This window comes from Podarcis pityusensis, assembly GCF_964106645.2.
Source record: "Podarcis pityusensis genome assembly, chromosome: 14".
NCBI classification, from domain to species: Eukaryota; Metazoa; Chordata; class Lepidosauria; order Squamata; family Lacertidae; genus Podarcis; species Podarcis pityusensis.
The window spans coordinates 33,630,029-33,651,218 of record NC_138039.1 but is presented as its reverse complement, the minus strand read 5'-3'; the positions used below and the strand labels follow the sequence as shown (position 1 = coordinate 33,651,218).

The 21,190-nt window shown below is 47.7% G+C and overlaps 1 protein-coding gene across 1 annotated transcript in view; it reads left to right on the top strand.

The window, feature by feature from the left end:
- The first annotated feature begins 16,582 nt into the window (after nt 1-16,582).
- Nucleotides 16,583-21,190, top strand: part of CHSY1 (chondroitin sulfate synthase 1) — a 101,729-nt gene continuing 97,121 nt past the window's right edge. The window contains exon 1 of the mRNA XM_080980350.1: nt 16,583-17,294. Coding sequence (XP_080836476.1) covers nt 16,978-17,294 — 317 coding nt within the window. The 5' untranslated portion in view covers nt 16,583-16,977. The remainder of the gene's footprint in view (nt 17,295-21,190) is intronic.

Here is a 21,190-nt window from a genome sequence, read left to right as displayed (position 1 = left end):
AAGCCAGGGTTGGCGGGTCTTGGAGTCCACAACTTGAGGAGGAAATCATGTTGGTGGCTACTGCTGTACACACTTAACTTGGGAGTAAGCCCCGTTGAGTGTTGGCATTATATAGGATTGCTCTGTAAAGTACAGCAGACTAAAACAAGTCGTGGGAAGAACTCACGAGAAACTATCTTCAGCAGCAGTCCCCAAGTCTGCCACGGATGTGATCCTTTCAAAAGCAAGTTACGTTCATCTCAATGGAACTTATTCAGAGAATCAGAGAACTGTGGCGTCGGAAGAGACACCAAGGGTCACCTAGTCCCAGCCCTCTGCAATGCAGGAATCACAAGTAAAGAATCCCTCATCAATTTTTGTAAAAAATTATTTAATCATTTTTTCAATAATAATAACCACAAAAACACATGCAACAAAAACCGCAACAACACTAATAATTCAATTTAACATTTCATATTTGAGTACTGATATACCTATGACTACACCTTTTTAACAATATTTCCCCACCTCTCATCCCCCTACTTCCCATCACCATCTGCCTTATCGCTTAAAGATTCCTTCCAGATTTCTTTATATTTATCCATTCTTAATTTGTGTCGACATGCAATTCGTTCATATGTGGCTAGTCTGCCCATATTGTCAATCCATGTGCTCCATGGAATCTTTTTGCGGCTCTTCCAATTCATCAGAACAAGTTTTTTTGCTTCTAATATGGCACGGTACATCCATTTTTTGAACCCCTCATCAATGGCCATCCAACCTCTGTTTAAAATCTTCCAAAGAAGGAGAGTCCGTCACCTTCCAAGGTCGTCCGTTCTGCCGTCAAACAGCTCTTCCCGACAGAAAGCCCTGCCTAATATTTACTCTGAATCTCCTTCTTTGTAATTTGAATCCCATCGGTTTGGGTGCTAACCTCTGGAGCTGCAGAAAGGTGAGTAGAGGATCGCAGCCCTGCTGTGGCTGTGCAGGCTAACACACATCTCCGTGGGTGAAAACAGTTGCAAAAGGCTCTTGCTGCTTATCAAAAACGTTTCTCAGGCCAAAGCCTTGACCAAAGCTCCTTCCTGGAAGGCGGATTTAATTAACATGGAAAGATTTTTATCCTGCACTTAGCTGCTCTGCAAAGGAGTCTTAATTTATTAAAGTTAGGGCCCAGGTGACATGTTTTTTTAAACATGGGGAGGATTTTTTTTTTGTGGGATCCTTTTTTATGCCAAGTTATGTATGCCAACTTTTACTCATGCCATGATCTACAAAAATAAACCAGAGAAAAAGTTTTTGATTTGGTTTAACCCCCCTGTTACACCAGTGGTGAGAGCACACTGGAGGCAAAGTTAGCAGGAGTGTGTACACAGCCCAAATGCTTTGAAAGGATTGGGCAAGTCAGCTTAAAACAGTGGTGGCCAAACTTGGCCCTCCAGCTGTTTTGGGACCACAACTCCCATCATCCCTAGCTCATAGGACCAGTGGTTAGGGATGATGGGAATTGTAGTCCCAAAACAGCTGGAGGGCCAAGTTTGGCCATGACTGGCTTAAAGGTTTCAGCTGAGCACTTGCTTGTCCCTGGGTCAGTGGTTCCTCCCTTGGGTTGTAGTCAAAAATTAAGAATTCACTGGATGGTGTGATCCTGTTAGAATCACATGGCTGGCAGAGAAAATGAAAGACAAAGTGCGAGATTGGTTACATTACGCTCAGATTAAAGAAGTTTTTAAAAATGATAAGAAACTAGGGTTCCAGGTGGAGAAATCGAAACTAGAAACAGAATTGTTAGAACCAAAGATTAAGGTACTTTCAAGGATGTATAACTTGCTGTTGAAATGGAATACACAAGATGAAACGGTTAAATCGGCTATGATAAGGTGGGCACAGGACATTGGGTATAATATTATGTTTGAGGACTGGGAGAGGTTGTGGAGTAATGGATTGAAATTTACTGCATGTAACGCTCTGAAAGAAAATGTAATGAAAATGATTTATAGATGGTATATGACCCCAGTCAAACTCGCAAAAATTTACCACCTGTCTGATAATAAGTGTTGGAAATGTAAAGAGTGTGAGGGAACGTTCTTCCACCTCTGGTGGACTTGCCCTAAAGTGAAGGCGTTCTGGGAAATGATTTATAATGAATTGAAAAAGGTATTTAAATATACCTTCACTAAGAAACCAGAGGCTTTCCTTTTGGGTATTGTCGGCCAAGGGGTGGCAAAGAAGGACCAGACATTTTTTATGTATGCAACAACAGCAGCAAGGATACTTCTCGCAAAACACTGGAAAACTCAAGATCTACCCACACTGGAAGAATGGCAGATGCAACTGATAGACTACATGGAACTGGCTGAAATGACCGGCAGAATTCGTGACCTGGGAGAAGAGAGGATTGAGGAGGATTGGAAGAAATTTAAGAATTATTTACAAAAGCATTGTAATTTGAGTGAATGCTAAATAAGATGCTAGACTAAAATAACTGAGCACCACTAAATTTAGAAGTTTTTAAGAAAATAAGTAAGACTGTGAAAATTTAACTCCTTTCGAGAATTATAAGATTATGAAATATAGAAGGGATATAAGAATTTAAATAAGATGATAAATTGCTGACAAAATGTTACAACGATGAAAGTGGGAGCGGGAGATGTGAGGAAGTCCAAAGAAAATGTGAAACTATGTTAAGACAAATGTTATATTGTTTATTATGTTTACTTTTATTGTAAAACCCAATAAATTGCTTTAAAAAAAAAATAGAATCACATGGCTGGCAGATGAACAGCATAAGAGTTGAGAGCTGCACTTCCAGGTCCTCTTTAAAAAGCCTGAATCGAGTGACGGTGTGTGAAATGTTGGCCGAGTGCTGTGCAGCTGGAGGGATATTTCCCCTCAAGACTTTGTGAAAGCAAATTGGTCCTGGATTTTGGAATGGGAATGGAAAATCTTAGCAGCGCCCAGAGAGGGATCTAGAAGCTGCACGATGAGTAAGGCAAAGTGGGACAAGCTCTGCGCCAGCTTCAGTAAAGCATAAAGTTACTGCTCACCGCAGCCAAGCTGTGGGCTTGCCCTTACTGTAACTGGCTTTATGGGGAGGGCTGCAGCTCAGCAGTGCATCATCTGTTTTGCATGCAGAAGGTCTCATGTTCAATTCCTGGCAGCTCCTAAGAGGGATGTGCCCTGGAAAGCTGCTGAGTAGACTGTACTGAGCTACATGGATAGCCTAAGGATAAGCCAGGGCACGAGAACCAGCTTCTTGGGGCACCTTTGCATTGGCAGGTTTCGGCTTCAGTTGACAGACCTTTGCCAAACCCAAGCACCTGCATAGCCTCACCTGACTCAGACAATAGAGAGAAATAGCCCCAAAACAGCACCATCAGTGTGCAAGGGAGGGAGTAACAGCAGGCTTGCAGGGAGGGGGGAAGCCAAGTTTTGCAGAAGTACATGTGTGTGTTTTCTTTTGGGTGGGGTCATGGTGGAGGTGATCCAAAGCAGCCCAGTGAGGACACAGCAGAGTGGAAGTAGAGTGCTGACCATGAAAGGTGGAAGTCTGGTGGTGTGTGTGTGTGTGTGTAGAATTGGATGGAATGGAACATCCTGAAAGAGGGTATAGCTCACGGGCTGACCAGATGCACTCCACGCTGCAGCATTTTGTTGAACGTGCCACTTCTTGTTCTGCATTTGGATTATCTCTCTGGGATTCCTGAGGATTCAATGGGGGGAGGGGGAGGGAATATGGCCTTCCACGCCTCTCCACTGCCCCTGGACCTCTGCCCATTCCACATACTTCACTAGCCCTGCTTCACACGCCCAACTGTTTTTCATAGAATTGTAGAGTTGAAAGGGACCCAAGGGTCATCAACCCCCTGGAATGTGTCCCCGAACACGGATCGTGCTTCTTGATTGTTGGGATGGAGGATCAAGAGGGCTCTGTAAGTGTCCGTGGAGAAACTAGCCTACTGTACAAAGGTAAAATTTGCTTCTGTCGCTCTTCTCACTTTTCCTTCTGGCTCCCTCCCATGGCTGGAAGGTTGCAAATGTGGCTCTCTGGCTGAATGAAGGTTGTCCACTTCTGGCTTAAAGCAATAAAGCACACATGCACTCTGGGATGGGCTGACTTCAGATACAGAGCAGCAACACACACCATCCCCAGGTATCAGAAGTCACTGATTTAGTTTATCTCTCTTGTCTCAGAAAGAGAAACGTCTGTGGCCTTCGCTCTCGGATCGCATGTGCCTTGCTGTGTTACACCCTCTGGAGGGCAGCATCGGTCTGGATTTTGAATGAGCCTCTCTACACATCTCCACAATGGCTCATCCAAGGATACGATTAATATTTGCCTGACAAGATGAAGTGGGGATGCTTTTAAACATCTGGCCCAGAGGTCTGGAAATCTGCAAGGAGCCAGGAGGTGTCTGTGCTGCCCAGGGAGAGAGAAAAAGAGAGTTGTTGGAAATAATTCTAACCCAGACAAATGCTCCTGCTTGCCCAGTTTAGTTTTTCCACGATGACTCTGTTACCTTGAATATGGAAAAGGGTGTATTCCCCACACCCACCCTGATTGCGTGGTTCTGATGGGCTGGTTGGGGTGCCCACTTGCAAAATGGCAATTTCAGGCCTACTTTGGCTTCAATAACTATGAATTAGCTTCATAACATGGTTCCTTCCAGACACTGTTGAACTTCCAATGCCAGTCAACTCCATGAGGGATTAATGTATAGGTGTCCACATACATTTGGAGGGCACCATGTTGGCTAACCTGGGACTAGGTGGTCTACAAGATGTCTCAAATTCCATGGTTCTGATCTGTATCTGTTACTTAACTGCATACCCGCCCACATTTCTTCAATGAAAATAGGGATATCTATCCTATTCGATGATAATAATCATAACAGATAATAGATAATTTTATTATTTACACCCCACTCATCTGATTGGGTTGCCCAAGCCACTCTGTGGCTTCCGACATATATAAAAACATAATAAAACATTAAACGTTTAAAAATACAGGGCTGCCTTCAGATGTCTTCTAAAAGTTGTATAGTTACTTATTTCCTTGGCTCAGGGATCGCATAACTCCGCACCCTCCAACATTCCTCCGATGAAAATAGGAATATCCTAAGGAAAAGTGGGATATTCTGGGATCAAATCAGAAACGGGGCGGCTTCTGTAAGTTCTGACTGTCCCTGGAAAATAGGGACACTTTGGAGGATCTGTAACTGTAATTAGGACTCTCTTTACATTAGGGAACTTTTAGGTGATGGCTTGCCTTTTCATGCTTGATTGATGGCATTCAAATAAAACTGCACATTGCCAAATCCTCCCCAGAAGCGCCTTTTTGAAATGCTGAAGGAATGTAAGGTAATTTCAAACTGTGCACTTCTATAGACGTCTGCTCAGAAGTGAGCCCCACTGAGGTTAGTTGAGCTTACTTCCTGGAGAGCTGCTGCCAGTCCGTGCAGATAGTACTGAGCTAGATGGTTCAATGATCTGACTCAGTATAAGGCAGCTTCCTATGTTCCAAGATTTGAGGCAAACTGCTAACTAAGGGCTGGGCCTATGTCTCCCCAGGTATTGTTGGACCACAACTCCCATCATCCCTAAACATTGGCAGGAGTTTATGGGCGCTGGAGACCAACAGCTGGAGGACCCCTGTGTTAATCCATCACCTTTATGTGAAGATGTGAGGGGTTAATTCTGGACCATCCTGTGTGGCAGCCACATGTTTTCCTACTTTTTTATTTTAAAGGTTTTGTATTTTAAAAAGAGAGAGAAAGATGCCAGCCTACCACTCATTAGAAGTCCATTTGTTGATACTGCAACACACAGTAGGCTTGACAAAAAGAACACACTTTAAGCCCCAAGTATTAAAATTTCCTTCAGTAAATGGAAGTTGTCCCCTGCAATTAATCACCTAGAGGTTTAATTGATTCATCTACTTAAAACTGTCTATGAGATGTTGTGTCATTAAAATTGCTTATTGACTAGAAATGAGCTTAAGTGTGTGCATGTGTATGTGCACATGTGTGTGTTTGCACATGTCTATCTCACTGTGGTGAAAAAAGCCTTTCTCTGTGTCATTGCTTCTTATGAACCGCCTTATATCAAGCCATGCACTTGGTCCACCTAACCCAAGCCACATTCACGCCACCCATTTAAAACACTATGATGCCACCTTAAACAGCCATGGCTTCCCCCAAAGAATTCTGGGAAGTTGTGAGGAAACCGTTATTCCCCCTCACTTAACTACAATTCCCAGAGTGGTTTAGCAATCCCTCTTCCCAGGAAACATGGGGAACTGTAGCTCTGTGAGGGGAATTGGTGCCTCTCAGCAACTCCCAGCACCCTTAACAAACCATACTTCCCAGGACCCTTCCCAGCCGCGGCTGCCTTAAGCAGCATCATAGTTCTTTAAACCAATTGTGTGAATGTGGCCCCAGACTGGTAGCAACTCTTCAGGGCCTCAGACAGTGTAGTCCTTCACATCATCTGTAATTCACAATTCTTTTTGACTGCAATAACAAGGACTGAATTGGGAACCTTCTGTATGAAAAGCACACACTCTACTCAGCTATGTCACCTCCCCTTAAAATTTCCTGTCATGGAACCCAAGGAGGATGAGATCCAGCTCCATTCTTGACAGGGTCATTGATATAATGCCCTCCATAGACCCCTTCCTCCTGCTTGTACCATCCTCAAGTGGTGTTGCAACAATGAGCCACCATTTTATATTTCCCATAGTGCCCCAGGTACCCTAGTATAAAGAGCCATTAAAAAACCCCTTAATGCCCCAGAGTGCATTGTGGGAAATTTGAAATGTCAGTGCGTAGTTGGTGCCTGCTGACCAAGAAGCCTAGGCAATCTTTCAAGGGTGCCATGGACCCTATGAATCCCTGGCCAGGTCTTTCGTGGAGTGTGAAGCTTTTGAGACCACGTTATACTCCTTGCTTGACACCAACCGCATTTAGGCTGCTCCGTTCTTTTTATCCTAAGGATTTGGAAAGGCACTCTCTCTCCCTGTTGCGGTGCTAAGCCACTTGGAGCTTTGTAGGTCTGTAGCCAGAGTGCTGCTTTTCACCCATATTCACCTTTGAAAAGTTGGATGGTAACAGAATCATAGTGGAATACAGCTGGTGGCATGCTGCTTCCCCACCCCCTCTGCTGCATGCTATTTTAAGGTTTTGGAAGGAAATAAATAATATACACTATGGGCAAAAAAACCCCGAAGTCACAAGAAGCCTTTGGCGCAGTGACAGCTCTATCCATCAGTGTCTTGCACTGCTTCTGATCTCATTTTGTTTTCAAAAGCAATGATTCCCCACAATGCACTCCAGCTGGGGGCAGTTCGAATGAAAAAGTCCAGGGCTTCGTTATGTATTTGTTTGCCTAGGGAAATGTAGGCACGTGTACAGCAAGCCCCATTTCTTTTCCTTCACCCCTTTTCTGTCCTCTCTTCATCCCCTCCGGCTGCCACCATTGTCAAGTAAAATAAGGCAGCTCTGACAGCTGGGGTTTTTTTTTTCCTACGGGAAGGAGCCAGCGGGTCATGCAGCAATGCCCAGCCACTTCCTTCGTTGCATCAAAAACCACACTGGCTCCTGGCTTTTCCTGTCAGAAAATGCTTGTGATTTTAGGATATGTCATCTTTCCCTGGAATCAGGAGAGGTTTTCTTCTTCTTCTTCTTCTCTTTAATATTGATTTAGCCCCTGGTTTGAATTATACTGCCTTTTATATACGCAGATGCACTTGCCACATCACTCTCACAGCTTGTGAGGAGAGAGGAAAACTTGCTCGGAGCTCTTTGACTCAGGAGGCTGGAAAATAATAATAATAATAAAAGTGTTCCTGTTCTTTTCCCGTTTGCTACAACCTTATCTGCCCCTTGTGGCAATACAAGGGTGTTCTTGGTAGTCTAAAGCCCTGGCTGCATCTGTTGGCTGAGGGTTTGCTACAGCATATTGACTTCTTCAGTTCACTGCTAACCTTTAGGTTCATTTGGATTTAGCTTCTACCCATTGTTTTCAGTTCTTTCCCACCAGTTGGAGGATCTCTAAGCTATATCCACTGAAGTTCCTGGACTTTGGGGTTATAAAGGCAGTGATCTGGCTGGCCAGACTCTGAGCAAGTCAAGATACCAATTAAATGTCCCAGGTCCAATCCCCAGGTAGGGCTGGGAAAGCCTCCTGGTGTCTAAAATCCTGGAGAGCTGTTGGTGGTCAGTGTTGACAACACCGAGTGAGATTGAGCAATGGGTCTGACTCAGTATAAGGCAGCCTGTGTTCCCGTCTCCTTAATTGTAGTCCATCACATCCCTCAGGAACAGCAAACAGGAAGCTGTCCTGGTCCAGCAAAAATTTGGATGTGGTTTCTGCACAGAATAGTCGTACCTGCAAAAGAGGGAGAGGAGAGCACTATCATGGGAGCCTGGCAGCGTCCTTCTCACTGTTAAAATGTTGCTCAAGTTTCTCTGTTTTTAAAATACTCGCCAACCTTTTCTGCAAACCTAGCTGTCTGACTTGCACCATGCAGGCCTAGCTTCATTTCTGGGTGACGGCTTTCATTTTCGTTAATTTAAAAAAGCATTTTAAAAAAAGAATTGGTTGGCTGTTCTCTTTCTGAGGCTCAGGAACAAACGGGACCTTGTAGCTGGCAGGGAAAAGTGTGATGCTTGAATGGAAACTTTGGCCTCATATTCACAGAGAGGGCCAGCCCGGAGGCTGTACCACTTTGGACTGTAGGTGGGGAATGCTCCTCCGTATAATAAACTCTCTGCAAACAGAAATCTAGCCTGTCAGGGAGTAGAAATTCTAATCCTAGCTTGCTTCCTGATGCGCTGTTTTTCTTGCAGGGGGGAATGTTTTTGTATGGAGGGAGCATTCAATCAGGCAAATTGAGATGACTGAATATTTTGTTTCATCCACATTTTTTAAGCAAACAAACCTGATCCACACTCCCCAGACTAACACACAGATTGGAATGCAGTAATTCTTCAGTTTTTCCTGAATCAATTCTCAACCCAATACTGTAAATGTACCCAAACTGCATTATTTTAGGTAAAATGTGTATTTTTAGGGGGAAAGTGGACAAAATGCATATTTTAGAGGAGGTGTCCCCAAAATGCATTTTTTTGTGAAAAAAAATATTGTACAAAAATAATGGGGGAAATCTTGTTTCAAAAAGTTGACCGTAAAGACCAACCATAGAACCAACTGCAACATGGTTTGTGTAGCATACAGTAAGTGAGTACAGTGGTACCTCAGGTTAAGTACTTAATTCATTCTGGAGGTCCGTACTTAACCTGAAACTGTTCTTAACCTGAAGCACCACTTTAGCTAATAGGGCCTCCTGCTGCTGCCACGCCTCCGGAGCTTGATTTCTGTTCTCATCCTGAAGCAAAGTTCTTAACCTGAAGCACTATTTCTGGGTTAGCGGAGTCTGTAACCTGAAGCGTATGTAACCTGAAGTGTATGTAACCTGAGGTACGACTGTACACGTACCAGGAATGAAAAATGTTCTGTGGTCAAAAAAAGCCAGCAGACTGGTGTGGAAGTGAACATAAAGAAGAGCCTGGCTGCTGGAACAGGCCAATGGCCCATCTAGTTCAGCATGCTGTTCTCACAGTGGCCAACCAGAAGCCTGTAGGAAGCCTGCAAGCAGGACTTGAGTACAGAAGCGCTCTCTCCACTTGTAGTTCTCAGAAACGTGTATTCAGAGATATCTCTCCTTCAATACTGGAAGTAGTACACAGCTGTCATGGCCACCAATAGTCTTCTCCTCCATTTGCCTGTTCCTCTTTCAAGCCATCCAAGTTGGTGGCCACCACTGTCTCCTCTGGTTTAATGATGGTTTACTGATGTGCTGCTCAAAATACTGTCCTGAATCTTCCATCGTTCAGCCTCATTGAATGACCACAAGTTGAGGACACAAGAAAGGAAGAAAAACTTGCCTCCGATTTCTCCACGCCAATGACGCCATGAATAACTGTTGCTGCTTGCTCGCCCTTTACCTAAACTAGAAGTCCCAATATATGTATTTTAGATGGATGGGCTTACAAATGAACATATGTGAAAGTAATACAGAGCAGAGACACAACTGCTCCATCTATCTTCTGCCCCACCCTCTGTCTGAAGCTCAGCCTAGACATAGGTTTACCAACTCAGGAGGGAAAAATAGGCCTTAAGAGACTGATGTTTGGAACATAATCTGGTGTCTGACTCAATATGACCTGGACACTGCTGTCTGTGCCATTATAAAATCTCTACCTACCAGCCTACCAACCAATTAGACAGAGGAAGCTGCCCCATCACTCAGCATTCATTTTAGGAAGGTTTTGTAAGTCTTTGCCATACATTCTAGGGCACGTCTTGTGCCACACGTCCTCATGGAAAAATTGCATCTTAGCCCAATGCCTATTTTAAAGAGATGTTTTGCCATTTTGGCCTTGTGAGGGTTTTTTTTTTCAGGGAGCATTTGAGCTCTCTTTTATAACAGCACTCTGTTTGTCTCTTTTGGCTGAAAGAAAGTTGCCTGAACATTAAAACACTACTACTAAAAAAATATTGTATTATATAATAATGTAGCTTTGAGTGTTCCAAGTGCTTCCTGTGCAGTATCTTAGTCCTTACAACAACTCTGTAATGCAGGCCAGTTACAACTCTGTAAGGTGGGGTGGAATTGAGGCTGAGAGATAACAACCTGCCTAAGGCAACAGAGTGAGTTGGCTATATTGGGTGACCAGGTGAGGTTTGCATTCAAGCACCACAGCCTGAATTTCCAGTACTGAACTAGAAGCCACCGCTGGCTGTAATTCCCTGTGGGTGGGCAGAGGGGCTCTGTGGCTCTTCCTTTGCATCTGTTTAATGACAAGAGTTTTGTTCTCCAATCTGTCCACCCATTTATCAATATGGCACCTTCATGGGGGTTCCATTCATATGGGGGAAACAGCGTAGGAGAAAAGGGTTAAACACCTTCACCCCCTGATCATCAGATCCCTCTTGTGCACCTCACCCTTGTAGCTGCTTTAATCTTTTTTTTATGTGTGAAATTCTGTTCCTAGATTTCCTGGGGGGTGTCACACCTAGTTTAGCACAAACCCCACTGCTCTGCTCCTGTTTTCTAGCTTGGGACCTCTCCTAAAATGCAAATCATTTATACCAAATAGTGATTTTAGTTCTTCAAGTACCAGTTCTTTTACAGGCAAAACTGTATGACCCATGCAAAACAGAATGGTAGCAGCAGGGCTAGGGGAACCTTGGGGGCTGCAGAAGTACAATGAATAGTTTTTTGAAAGGGGAATTTTAGGGGTTACCTAAGGTTTTTATGCTGCCAAAACTGTATCAGCTATGCAGAATAGGAAGACAGCAGTAGGCTCAGGGAGATCTTGAGTTTTTCAGAAGTACAATCAATTTCTAAATGGAAAATACTTAAAGGGGGGGTACCCCTCTGTCCCTCAACCCCATAACCCAATGAGATCAGAACATATAGTACTTAGTAGACAACTGACTGACTGTTAGGGGGTGGGAACAGACTACTGGGAAGGGGGCAGCAGAATGCAGTGGACTGCCTGGAAGCAAACTACACTGCAAAATTTAGATGCAGCTCTCACTCCTCTTTCCTATTTTTAATAACAACAAGGAAATAATAGACTCTTTGACCATGTTGCAAGGGGGAAATAAAAATAAACATAGATTGGAAATCCCTGTGGGAGACTGAGACAGCTTTGCCTGAACGTAGAAGTTGAGTCACATTATATAACAAAGTTGGATTTCAGTGGATTTTACATCACATCCCCCGTGTGTGTCTCTAAGAGAGAGGCTGCTCTAGACAGCAACTTGGAAATGAAGCTGGAATGACAATGGTGTGCTTGTGTGTGTGTGTGTGTGTGTGTGTGAGAGAGAGAGAGAGAGAGAGAGAGTGTTGTGGATCTGTTCAAAAGACAGGAAGACAGGCTACTGTTTTGAACAATCTTCTCTTTGCTGGGGTACACTGGTTGTGTGATTTTCCTTGAGCTAAACAATCGAAAGATGGCAAGGGAGGCAAGGTGCCCTCCTTGACAGCGGACAGCCCTCTAGCCATCTTTTGTTCCAATTACTTTTTAAGCTTTCTTTCAGGGTTTCACAAACCGCTCTACATTCAGAAAATACCCAAGTGATGTACAGAGATAGAATATGAAACACAATGCAGGTCATAAAACAATACTGAAACATAAAAACCAACAAGAATGTAAGAACTACAGAACTACGGGGGGGGGGGAGCATTTGAAGAGCTGTTCTGGGCCAAGTCTAATTTGAAAATGAAATGAAGAACTGTAGGTGAGCAGGGAGGTGAGCAGAGGCCTTGAAATTGCCCGGGTTAGAAAGGTTAGAAACGCCTGGGGAGTGGATTGAGCAACATTCAACACAGGCCACCTGACCATTGTTTTCTTTTTCGTCGTCTTCTCCTTCTTCCCTGCTTCTGAGTACCACCAACTGGTCTTCAGAGGTATACTGCCTTCAGCAGTAGCTGTAGAACAGTGTCATCATGGCAAGTAGCCATCAACATGCATTCTCCTTGAATGTATGCAATTTTATTTTGAAGCCATCTGGGTTGGTGGCCCTCACTACCTCTTGTGGGAGTTGGACAAGATAAACTAGATGGGCCTTTGGCCTAATCCAGCAGAGGTCTTAGCAACTCCACATGTTTTCTTCTTTATTGTCTAGGTCAGCCTTTCTCAACCTTGGGTCCCCAGATGTTTTTGCCCTACAACTCCCATCATCCCTGACCACTGGTCCTGTGAGCTAGGGATCATGGGAGTTGTAGGCCAAAAACATCTGGGGACCCAAGGTTGAGAACCACTGGTCTAGATCATGGGTAGGCAAACTAAGGCCCGGGGGCCGGATCTGACCAATCGCCTTCTAAATCCGGCCTGTGGATGGTCTGGGAACCAGCGTTTTTTTACATGAGTAGAATGTGTCCTTTTATTTAAAATGCATCTCTGGGTTATTTGTGGGGCCTGCCTGGTGTTTTTACATGAGTAGAATGTGTGCTTTTATTTAAAATGCATCTCTGGGTTATTTGTGGGGCATAGGAATTCGTTCATTTTTATTTTCCAAAATATAGTCCTGCCCCCCACAAGGTCTGAGGGACAGTAGACTGGCCCTCTGCTGAAAAAGTTTGCTGACCCCTGGTCTAGGTAGCCGCTTAGCCAATCAGAACGCTCTACTATCCACCTATCTTGAATAAGCTTCAGTGTTGACTGTCCATTTGCCATGATTGCTGGGGCTGATGGGAGTTGTCATTCAGAAATATCTGGAAGCCTAACTCTGCTAATCCAAGACAGCTTTGGAAGGGAGGCCTATCAGAGGCTTGGGCTGCTGTACCCTATGCCCTTCTTTTGACCCACACTGACCATTGGTTGCTGACCAGGAACATAATAACATTATCATTCCTCCACATTGTAAACTTCAGATAAGGGTACTCCACTGATAAAATACTCAAACAGACCGCTGGCTGCATTTCAATGCCTTGGGTTCAGGTTGGGCTCACACACAAGTCGATTCAAGGAGTGGGAGAAATAAAATTGGCCACCTCAGAGCATTCATGAAAGCTGCTGCCTTATGGTCGTACATTTTGTTCTGGAGTTCCAATCTCCAAGTGGAAAATATATGAGTTGAGTAATAAAGTAATAAAGAGGCCGCCTGTATCATCTGCAGTGTTTATACGAACATACAGTATGAAGCTGCTTTATCCTGAGTCATCCATCTAGAGCTCAGAACTGTCTTACTCCAATTAGCAGCAGCTCTACAAGGTCTCAATGGAATTCCCAGTTTTGATCTCTCAGATCCTTTTAATGGGAGATAGTGGTGAATCTGGGATATTTGGCATGCAGTGCCTGGACTCTTTATCTTAGAATTGTGGCCTCCACATAACTTTTCCCATTGAAATGCTTGCAGCCAGTGTACCAGTCTTCCCTTAATTACACGCAACCTTAAATTAGAGGTGGGCCACATTCCCTTCAGAGCAATCTTCCAGGGGCAATCCAATGGGTAGATCACTGCCCATTTATAGTGGGAGTAGATCTCTTGGAAGTTGGACACCCCTGGCCTAGGGGATGGGAAGCAGGTCTGATGAAGGGATTTAGCCTAGGGAGAGGGTGTGCATGGCCTGGGGAAGTCCTGAGGGCCAGATAAAAAGGCTTGGCAGGCTGCATTTGGCCCTCAGCCCCCTGCTTTAAATTGCCATGCATATGTATTATGTCCTCAGGTATTGGAACCAGGATACAAAAGACAGCCCTGAGAAGACCTGCTCATTTTGGGGCCACATTGAGGCTCATTAATCTACAAAGTCTGAAGCCAACTGTCCCTCTTTTGGGTGGGCCCGCAGACACAGAACGTACCAGCCCCATCATAAGGCACAGTGAGGCAGCTGCCTCTGACAGCAGATGCTGAGAGGTGGCAAGGAGTTGACAGAGCCCTGTGCCTCCTAGGTTTGCTACCCTCAGGTGCAGCGGAGGGTTCCATCTTGTTGCCAGCACTGAAGTGAAATTCAATAGCCAGCCTCATTGGCTGTTGTACATGGAATGGGGAGGATTCTTGGGGGAAGCCATGACTATTAAAAGTGGTATGATAGCGCTTTAAAGGCATAGCGCAAATGGGGCCCTAAGCATACATCGGATCACTGATTAACTTAGAAATACAGCCCACTGAAATCAATGGCATTTCGAACCAGTTAGCTCCTAGCATCTGAGAAAGGACCAGGTAAGTCTCTGGCTATTCGCCACACTTAAGGTCAGGTGAAAAGAACCTCCATGTCCAGATGCAGCCTATCTCTGTATATGCACCAGATGTGGGGGCGATCAGGAGCTAGAATGCAGGACTGGTTCTGGCTTCCTCACTTTTACTCACAGCAAGGGATAATCACTTCCAAGAAGAATCTGGCAGGGAATCTTTGGGTGAATATTTCTGGGGCTCCCTCTCCAGCTCTTTAGGATGACAGTTCCCATCAGATGATGTCCAAAACAGCTGGAAAGGTGGCCCCAAACTGGCAAGGGCTGGGCTGGAGATGGCCACAAATTTGGATTGCTTTAAAAGAGGATTGGGAACTTCCATGAAGAATGGCTACAAATGGCTACTAGGGATGGTGACTACTGTTCTGCCTCCACAGTGGAAGGCAGTAATGCTTCTGAATGCCAGTGTGCCCTTGTGCCCGGGGCCTGCCTGCACCTGGTCAGCCACCATGGTGCTGGACTAGGTGGGCCATCTGCCTGATGCAGCAAGCTCTCTTTATAAATACAGGGTGAGTCTTTTAAAAGATGCCCAGTGGAACATGTGTACTCTGCATCCACGGGGCCTCTTTTAAAGGACTCACCCTGTATTATTTATTATTATTTATTGAATTTATATACCGCCCTATACCCGGAGGTCTCAGGGCGGTTCACAGTACAAAATCAAAATATAAAACCACAAAATATATAATAAAAATAACAACAACAACCCCTTTACGCAGCAGAACTTTTGTTCTTAGGGGCTAGTAACTTGCGCGCGTTCTTATTTGCCAGGCTGGGCCTCTGGCCGGGCGAGGCGAGTCGTCATTCAAAAAATCTCGATTTCGAGCCTCCCTCCCGCTTCCCATTTCCCCTTTCCTTCCTCCCCGCCGGCCTTCCCTCTTCGGGGCCCCCCGGCTTCCCTGCCAGCAGCCTCCCTCCTCCCTCGGCCTGCCAAGTGCGGGAGAGACCCCCCTTTCTCCTCGGAGCCCGCCGCTGGAGAAGAGCGAGCGAGCGAGCGGGAGAGGCCGAGGGTTGCGTCCGGGACGCGCTGCGCTGCGCCGGGGCTCCGTGCGCCCCGAACGGCGGCTGGGCCGTCTGGCTGGCAGGCGGAGAGGTGGCGGCCAGGGGCTGGCTCGCCTCCGCCTCCCCGCTCCGCCCTCTTTTCCCCCCGCCCCGGCGCGCCATGGCGAATTGAGCTGTGTGGGGATGCGCGGGCAGTATCCCCGGGCCGGGCAGGAGCGGTGGCGGCGGCGGCGGCGGCAGGAGGAGCAGCAGCCGCGGAAGAAGCAGCAGCAGCAACAGCAGCAGCAGGGCCAGGCGGAGCCCGCGGGCGCCCGGCGAGCAGGCGGCGGCCCCGGGCTGCGTCCAGGCGGCGAGCCACGGCAGCACTAGCGGCCGCAAAGGAGGCGGAGGGAGAGGAGGAAGAAGCGGCGGAGGCGGAGGCGGAGGCGTCCGAACAAAGCGCGCTTCCCCGGCACAGCAGCACAGCCGCCGCCGGAGGAGGCGGAGCGGGAGGCTCCCCCATGGCCGCGGCGCTCTCGGAGACGCTGAGCTTCCCTTCGCCGCCGGGGCAGCCCAGCCGGGCCGGCTAGGAGCAGGAGCAGGAGGAGGAGGAAGGGCCGGGGGCGCGGGGCGCTCCTGGGCCGGAGCGAGGAGGTGGGGGTGTCCCATCTGGAGTTGCGGGAAGGAGGCGGCCAGGAAAGAGAAGGAGCGGCAGAGAGATAAAGAGAGGGCTGCTCTTTTTTGAGGGGGGGGCGTCCTAAGCAAGAAAGGGGGGGGCAAGGCGGCGCTTTTCCTTTTTTCTTTTTGCAGGCAGCCGATTAAGCAAGGCGCGGTGGGGGGAGGAAACGCGCTGGAGTTGGGAAGAGTGCTTAGGTCTCCTTTGGGGAGGGGGAGTGGTCAGTTAGGTTGTGGGGCGGTGGAATCCTGCAGAGTTGGTGGGCTTTGGGAAGAAGGGGTACAGAAAAGCTCAGAACTGAGGTAGGTGGAAGGGGACTGGGATATCTGGGGAGGACAGGAAGAGGGAGGCCTCAGAAGGCAGAGAGGGGTGCAGGAAACCCCCCTTTCGGATTCCAGAGCTCAGACCTACCCCCCCTCCACGCACTACTCTTGGGGTGCTTCCTGTTTTGGGGGAGCTCTAGTGTGTGGCCAAGGGACAGAAAGAGAAGGCGCCCTGTTCTGGAGATCTGAAATTGAGGGGTGTGTGTGTGTCTGTTTTGGGGGGCCCTGGGTGTGCTGAGGCAGGGGGTGGGGAATGGCTGGCAGAAGCCGCCGCTCCTGGCTCAGCGTGTTGCTCGGTCTGGTGCTGGGCTTCATCCTGGCTTCCCGGCTCATCCTCCCTCGAGCCTCGGAGCTGAAGAGAGCAGGACAGCACCGGCGGAAGGCCAGCCTGGAAGGGTGCCGGACAAAGGCCAGTGGGGGGCTTCTGCACCGAGACTCCCGGGGGGCCTTGCTGTGGCATCAGGACCCTGCCGAGCACCAAGGCGAGATCCTGCCTGCCAAGAATTTCCTCTTCGTGGGGGTCATGACGGCTCAGAAATACCTGCAGAACCGAGCGGTGGCAGCTTACAGGTGAGGACCTCCATTCTTTACTCCCACCCACCTTCTGTACTGCAGACTTAATTTACCCTCTGTTGTGTGGCTAGGAAGGCTTCTAACACCCATTTGTGGGACAGGACATAGCTCATTGCTGCTGCGCCTGCTTTGCGTTCAGAGTGTCCTCCAGGTAGGGCTGGGAGAGGCCTCTACCCTGGAGAGTCACTGAGAGAGTACCTAGCTGGATGGGCCAGGGATCTAAAGCAGCTTCCCATTTCAGTCAACTTTTTATTCAGGACAATGAGGACTAGAACCTTACATTGTTAGGAAGAACTGTGGTTCAGTGGTAAGGCATGCAGAAGGTCTGGGGTTCAGTCCCCAGAACCTCTAGGCAGGACTGGCAGAGGCCCCAGTTTGAAATTGTGGAGAGCCACTGCCAGTCCCCGTAGACAGCCCATCCTAAATGAACCCAGTGGTCTGACTCATAAGGCAGCTCCCTGTCTTCCTAGCTTTTACCTTGCAATTAACTGCTATCCTGCGTCTCTTCCGTGCCCAGCGATGCATGTGGCAAGGCCTGTCTCATTGACACCCCATCACCTTCCTCCCACTCTGCACAACTGCATGGTGCATGTTAAACGGGTCTCTCTTTCCACTGCGCATGGGAGATGGGGAGAGAACCCTCTCACCTGTCCTCCCCTCCCAGGAATTCATTCCCAGGGTTTTCTTTTGCCTGTTCCTTGCTCTTCAGGCATGTGAGAGCCACTCCTCTCTGGCGGCCCTCTCTCACAAGAGAACAATCCCTGGCATAGGGAATGCGGCTTGTAAGTTCTGCCAGTTAGCTTCCTTGGCATGATAATTCTGTATGTGAAAACGCATGACACACCCTCCCTTGGTTTTGGTGGAGGTGGTTTGGAGATCTCTGGAGCGGAGGGGAGAGAGACTGAGACCAGCTTGCTTCCTTTGTATATGTGCTGCTAGCTTCCCATCTGTTAAGAAGATAAAGGCTTGCATTAGAGAGGAAGGGAATCTTGTTTTATTTCCCCTCCTCCCTCCCCATAAGCATCTCAAACCTGCTTCATAATTCCAGGAGGGGGGGGTGTCTTGCTGAATACCTGCTGGCTTCTCTTAAGCACTGACAGATGGGCACTGGGATTGACCAGGGAGGCCTTGCCTGTGTCCTGATGGGCAGCCAATCTTTATAACAGCTTTGTGTGCCTGCTGTTGTGATCAAAATCCCCCAAGAGGGCATCTCATCTCTATCTCATTTCTAAAGCTTCCTGCTCGGTGACTTGAAGAAGGATCCTGCTGGACAGTAACAGGGGTTTATCCTATAAGACAGGTGGGGTGAAATATTTGCCCTGCATTTGTTTAAGGAATGAAACCAAAACAGCTTAATTTGACCAAACGATTGAAACCCGAGTTTTGACTCTTTTCTTCCCCCATGGCTGCAGGCAGTGATGCTTCTGAATGCCAGTTCAGCAGGGTGGTGGGGTCAGTTCTCTTGCCCTTTGGTCCTGCTTGTGTGTTTCCCATTGGGGCATCTGGTTGGCTACTGTGAGAACAGGATACTGGACTCAATGATCCACTGGCCTGATCCAAGAGGCTCTTATGTCCTTAGTTGCTAACACGTAACCACATGCAAATAATTTCAGATATCGACCACCCAGAGCCAAGCACTTTCTGGCCCATATGAATTCACGTTTTGATGTTCTTTGAATGAACACAGGCAGCTGCCTTACACAGAGTCAGCTACACTGGCTAGCTCAGTGTTGCCTGCATTGGCAGGCAGCCGCTCTTGCAGGGTTTCTGCAGGACATGGCGGGGATTGAACCAGGGACCTTCTGCATCAAAAGTTTCTTGTTTCTTCGGTCTGAGACTCTTCCTCTGCTTGTTGCAGACACCACAAGAATTACTAAATCAAGCTGCTTAGGTAGGAAGTGATGCAATTGGGTAGACACAGAACAGCCTGTTGGCGATGGTGGACTTCCCATCTTAATGGCAAGGGGAAAAGAAAAGGAATTGCCAGGAGTGCGATGCATCCTGCAGGTTGAATATCCCCTTCCCTATAATGCAAGTGGGCAGTCTGTGGCCTTACAGATAGTTAAGACTCCAGCTCATCACCCCAGCCAACATGGACCATGAGGAAGAGGCCAGTGGCCTGTCTGGTCCAGCATCCTGTTCTCACAGTGACCAGTCAGATGCTTGTGGGAGCACATTAGCACTCTCTCTTCCTGTGGTTTCCAGCAAGTGGCATTCTGCACAGTGCTTCTGCACTGCAGCCTCCACCTGCCAAGGCAAAGCATAGCCATCATGTCTAGTAGCCATTGCTAGTCTAGTTCTATCACTACTCCTTTTTAAGTCGTCCAAGTTGGAAGGCATTGCCTCCCTCTGCGGAAGTGAGTTCCATAGTTTAGCCATGCATTGGATGATGGGAGATGTAGTCCGATGGCATCTGGACAGTCACAGGTTCCCCACCTCTGCTCTGCAAACTACAAACGTATTTGTGACCTTTTGCATGGAAGGGGCAAATCCAGTTTCCCGGGTGCGTGTAAATAGCCATTTGCTTTGTTTTACATTAGCCAAAGGACTATTAGATTTGATCAAGTGTGTGGCAGGAACGCGGGGGGAGAGAGTTCAAGTCCTTTCTTCAACCCCTAAAGCAGACAAGCTGGCCTGACTTCAATTCCTGCAACAGTGTTCTGAGAGCCAGGTAATAAATGTCTGCCTTTATGAAAGGCATAGCGCGTGAAGGGCATATATGCATCATATCCTCTTGAGGTGCAAGCTATCAGATGTTAGGCCATCCAATGTTAGTGGTGGGCAGGTTTAGCCCTCAAACCGAATCAATGCTTGCAAATGTAATGCCTTTTGGACTTGGGAACGTAATGCTTCCGGGGAAGGTCTGCAGCTCAATTGTAGAACATCTGCTTTGCATGCAGAAGGTCCAAGGTTCAATCTTTAGCATCTCTTGGTAGGGCTGGGAAACACTTCCTGCTTGGAACCCTGGAGAGAGATAGCCAGAAATTGCTGGATGGACCAATAGTCTGACTCCGTACAAGTCAGCTCCCAATCAGTGGCGTAGTGTGGGTTGTCAGCACCCGGGGCAAGGCAAGTAATTTGTGCCCCCTAACCCGTGGATTTTAGCAGGGGGCAGAGAGCTGTGAGTGCGAGCGGCCCCCCCCCCAGATTTTGCGCCCGGTGCGGCCGGCCCCCCCTGCCCCCCACGCTACGCCACTGCTCCCAATGTTCCGGTGCTTCTCCATATGATAGTAGAGAAAGGGGGCAGTCAGGAATCTTGGGGGGGGGGGATAAAGGTAAAGGGTTGCGGCGCTCATTTCACTTTATTGGCTGAGGGAGCTGGCGTACAGCTTCCGGATCATGTGGCCAGCATGACCAAGCCACTTCTGGCGAACCAGAGCAGCGCACGGAAACGCCGTTTACCTTCCCGCCTGAGCGGTACCTATTTATCTACTTGCACTTTGATGTGCTTTCGAACTGCTAGGTTGGCAGGAGCAGGGACTGAGCACTGGGAGCTCAGCCCGTCGCGGGGATTCGAACCGCCGACCTTCTGATCGGCAAGCCCTAGGCTCTGTGGTTTAACCCACAGCGCCACTTGCGTCCCCTTGGGGGGAATAGACAATAGGTAAATCTCTTCCCTGCACCTTGGGACCCAAAAGCATTAAGAACCAAGCCTGCCCTGGCCGAGTGTATAGTCAAGCTTTTTATACCTACCGCCCACTAATGCATCTTTCTTGATGGTAAAATTTCCTTACTGCCCACCAGTGCTCAATGGACGGAGGATTCCGCTTGTGCTGTAGAACCGCCTACCACCCACCTAGAATCCTGAAACGCTCACTAGTGGGCAGTAGGGACCAGGTTGACAACCCCTGGTATAGTGGGACGTTAGGAGAAAGTGACAGGATATTGCAGGC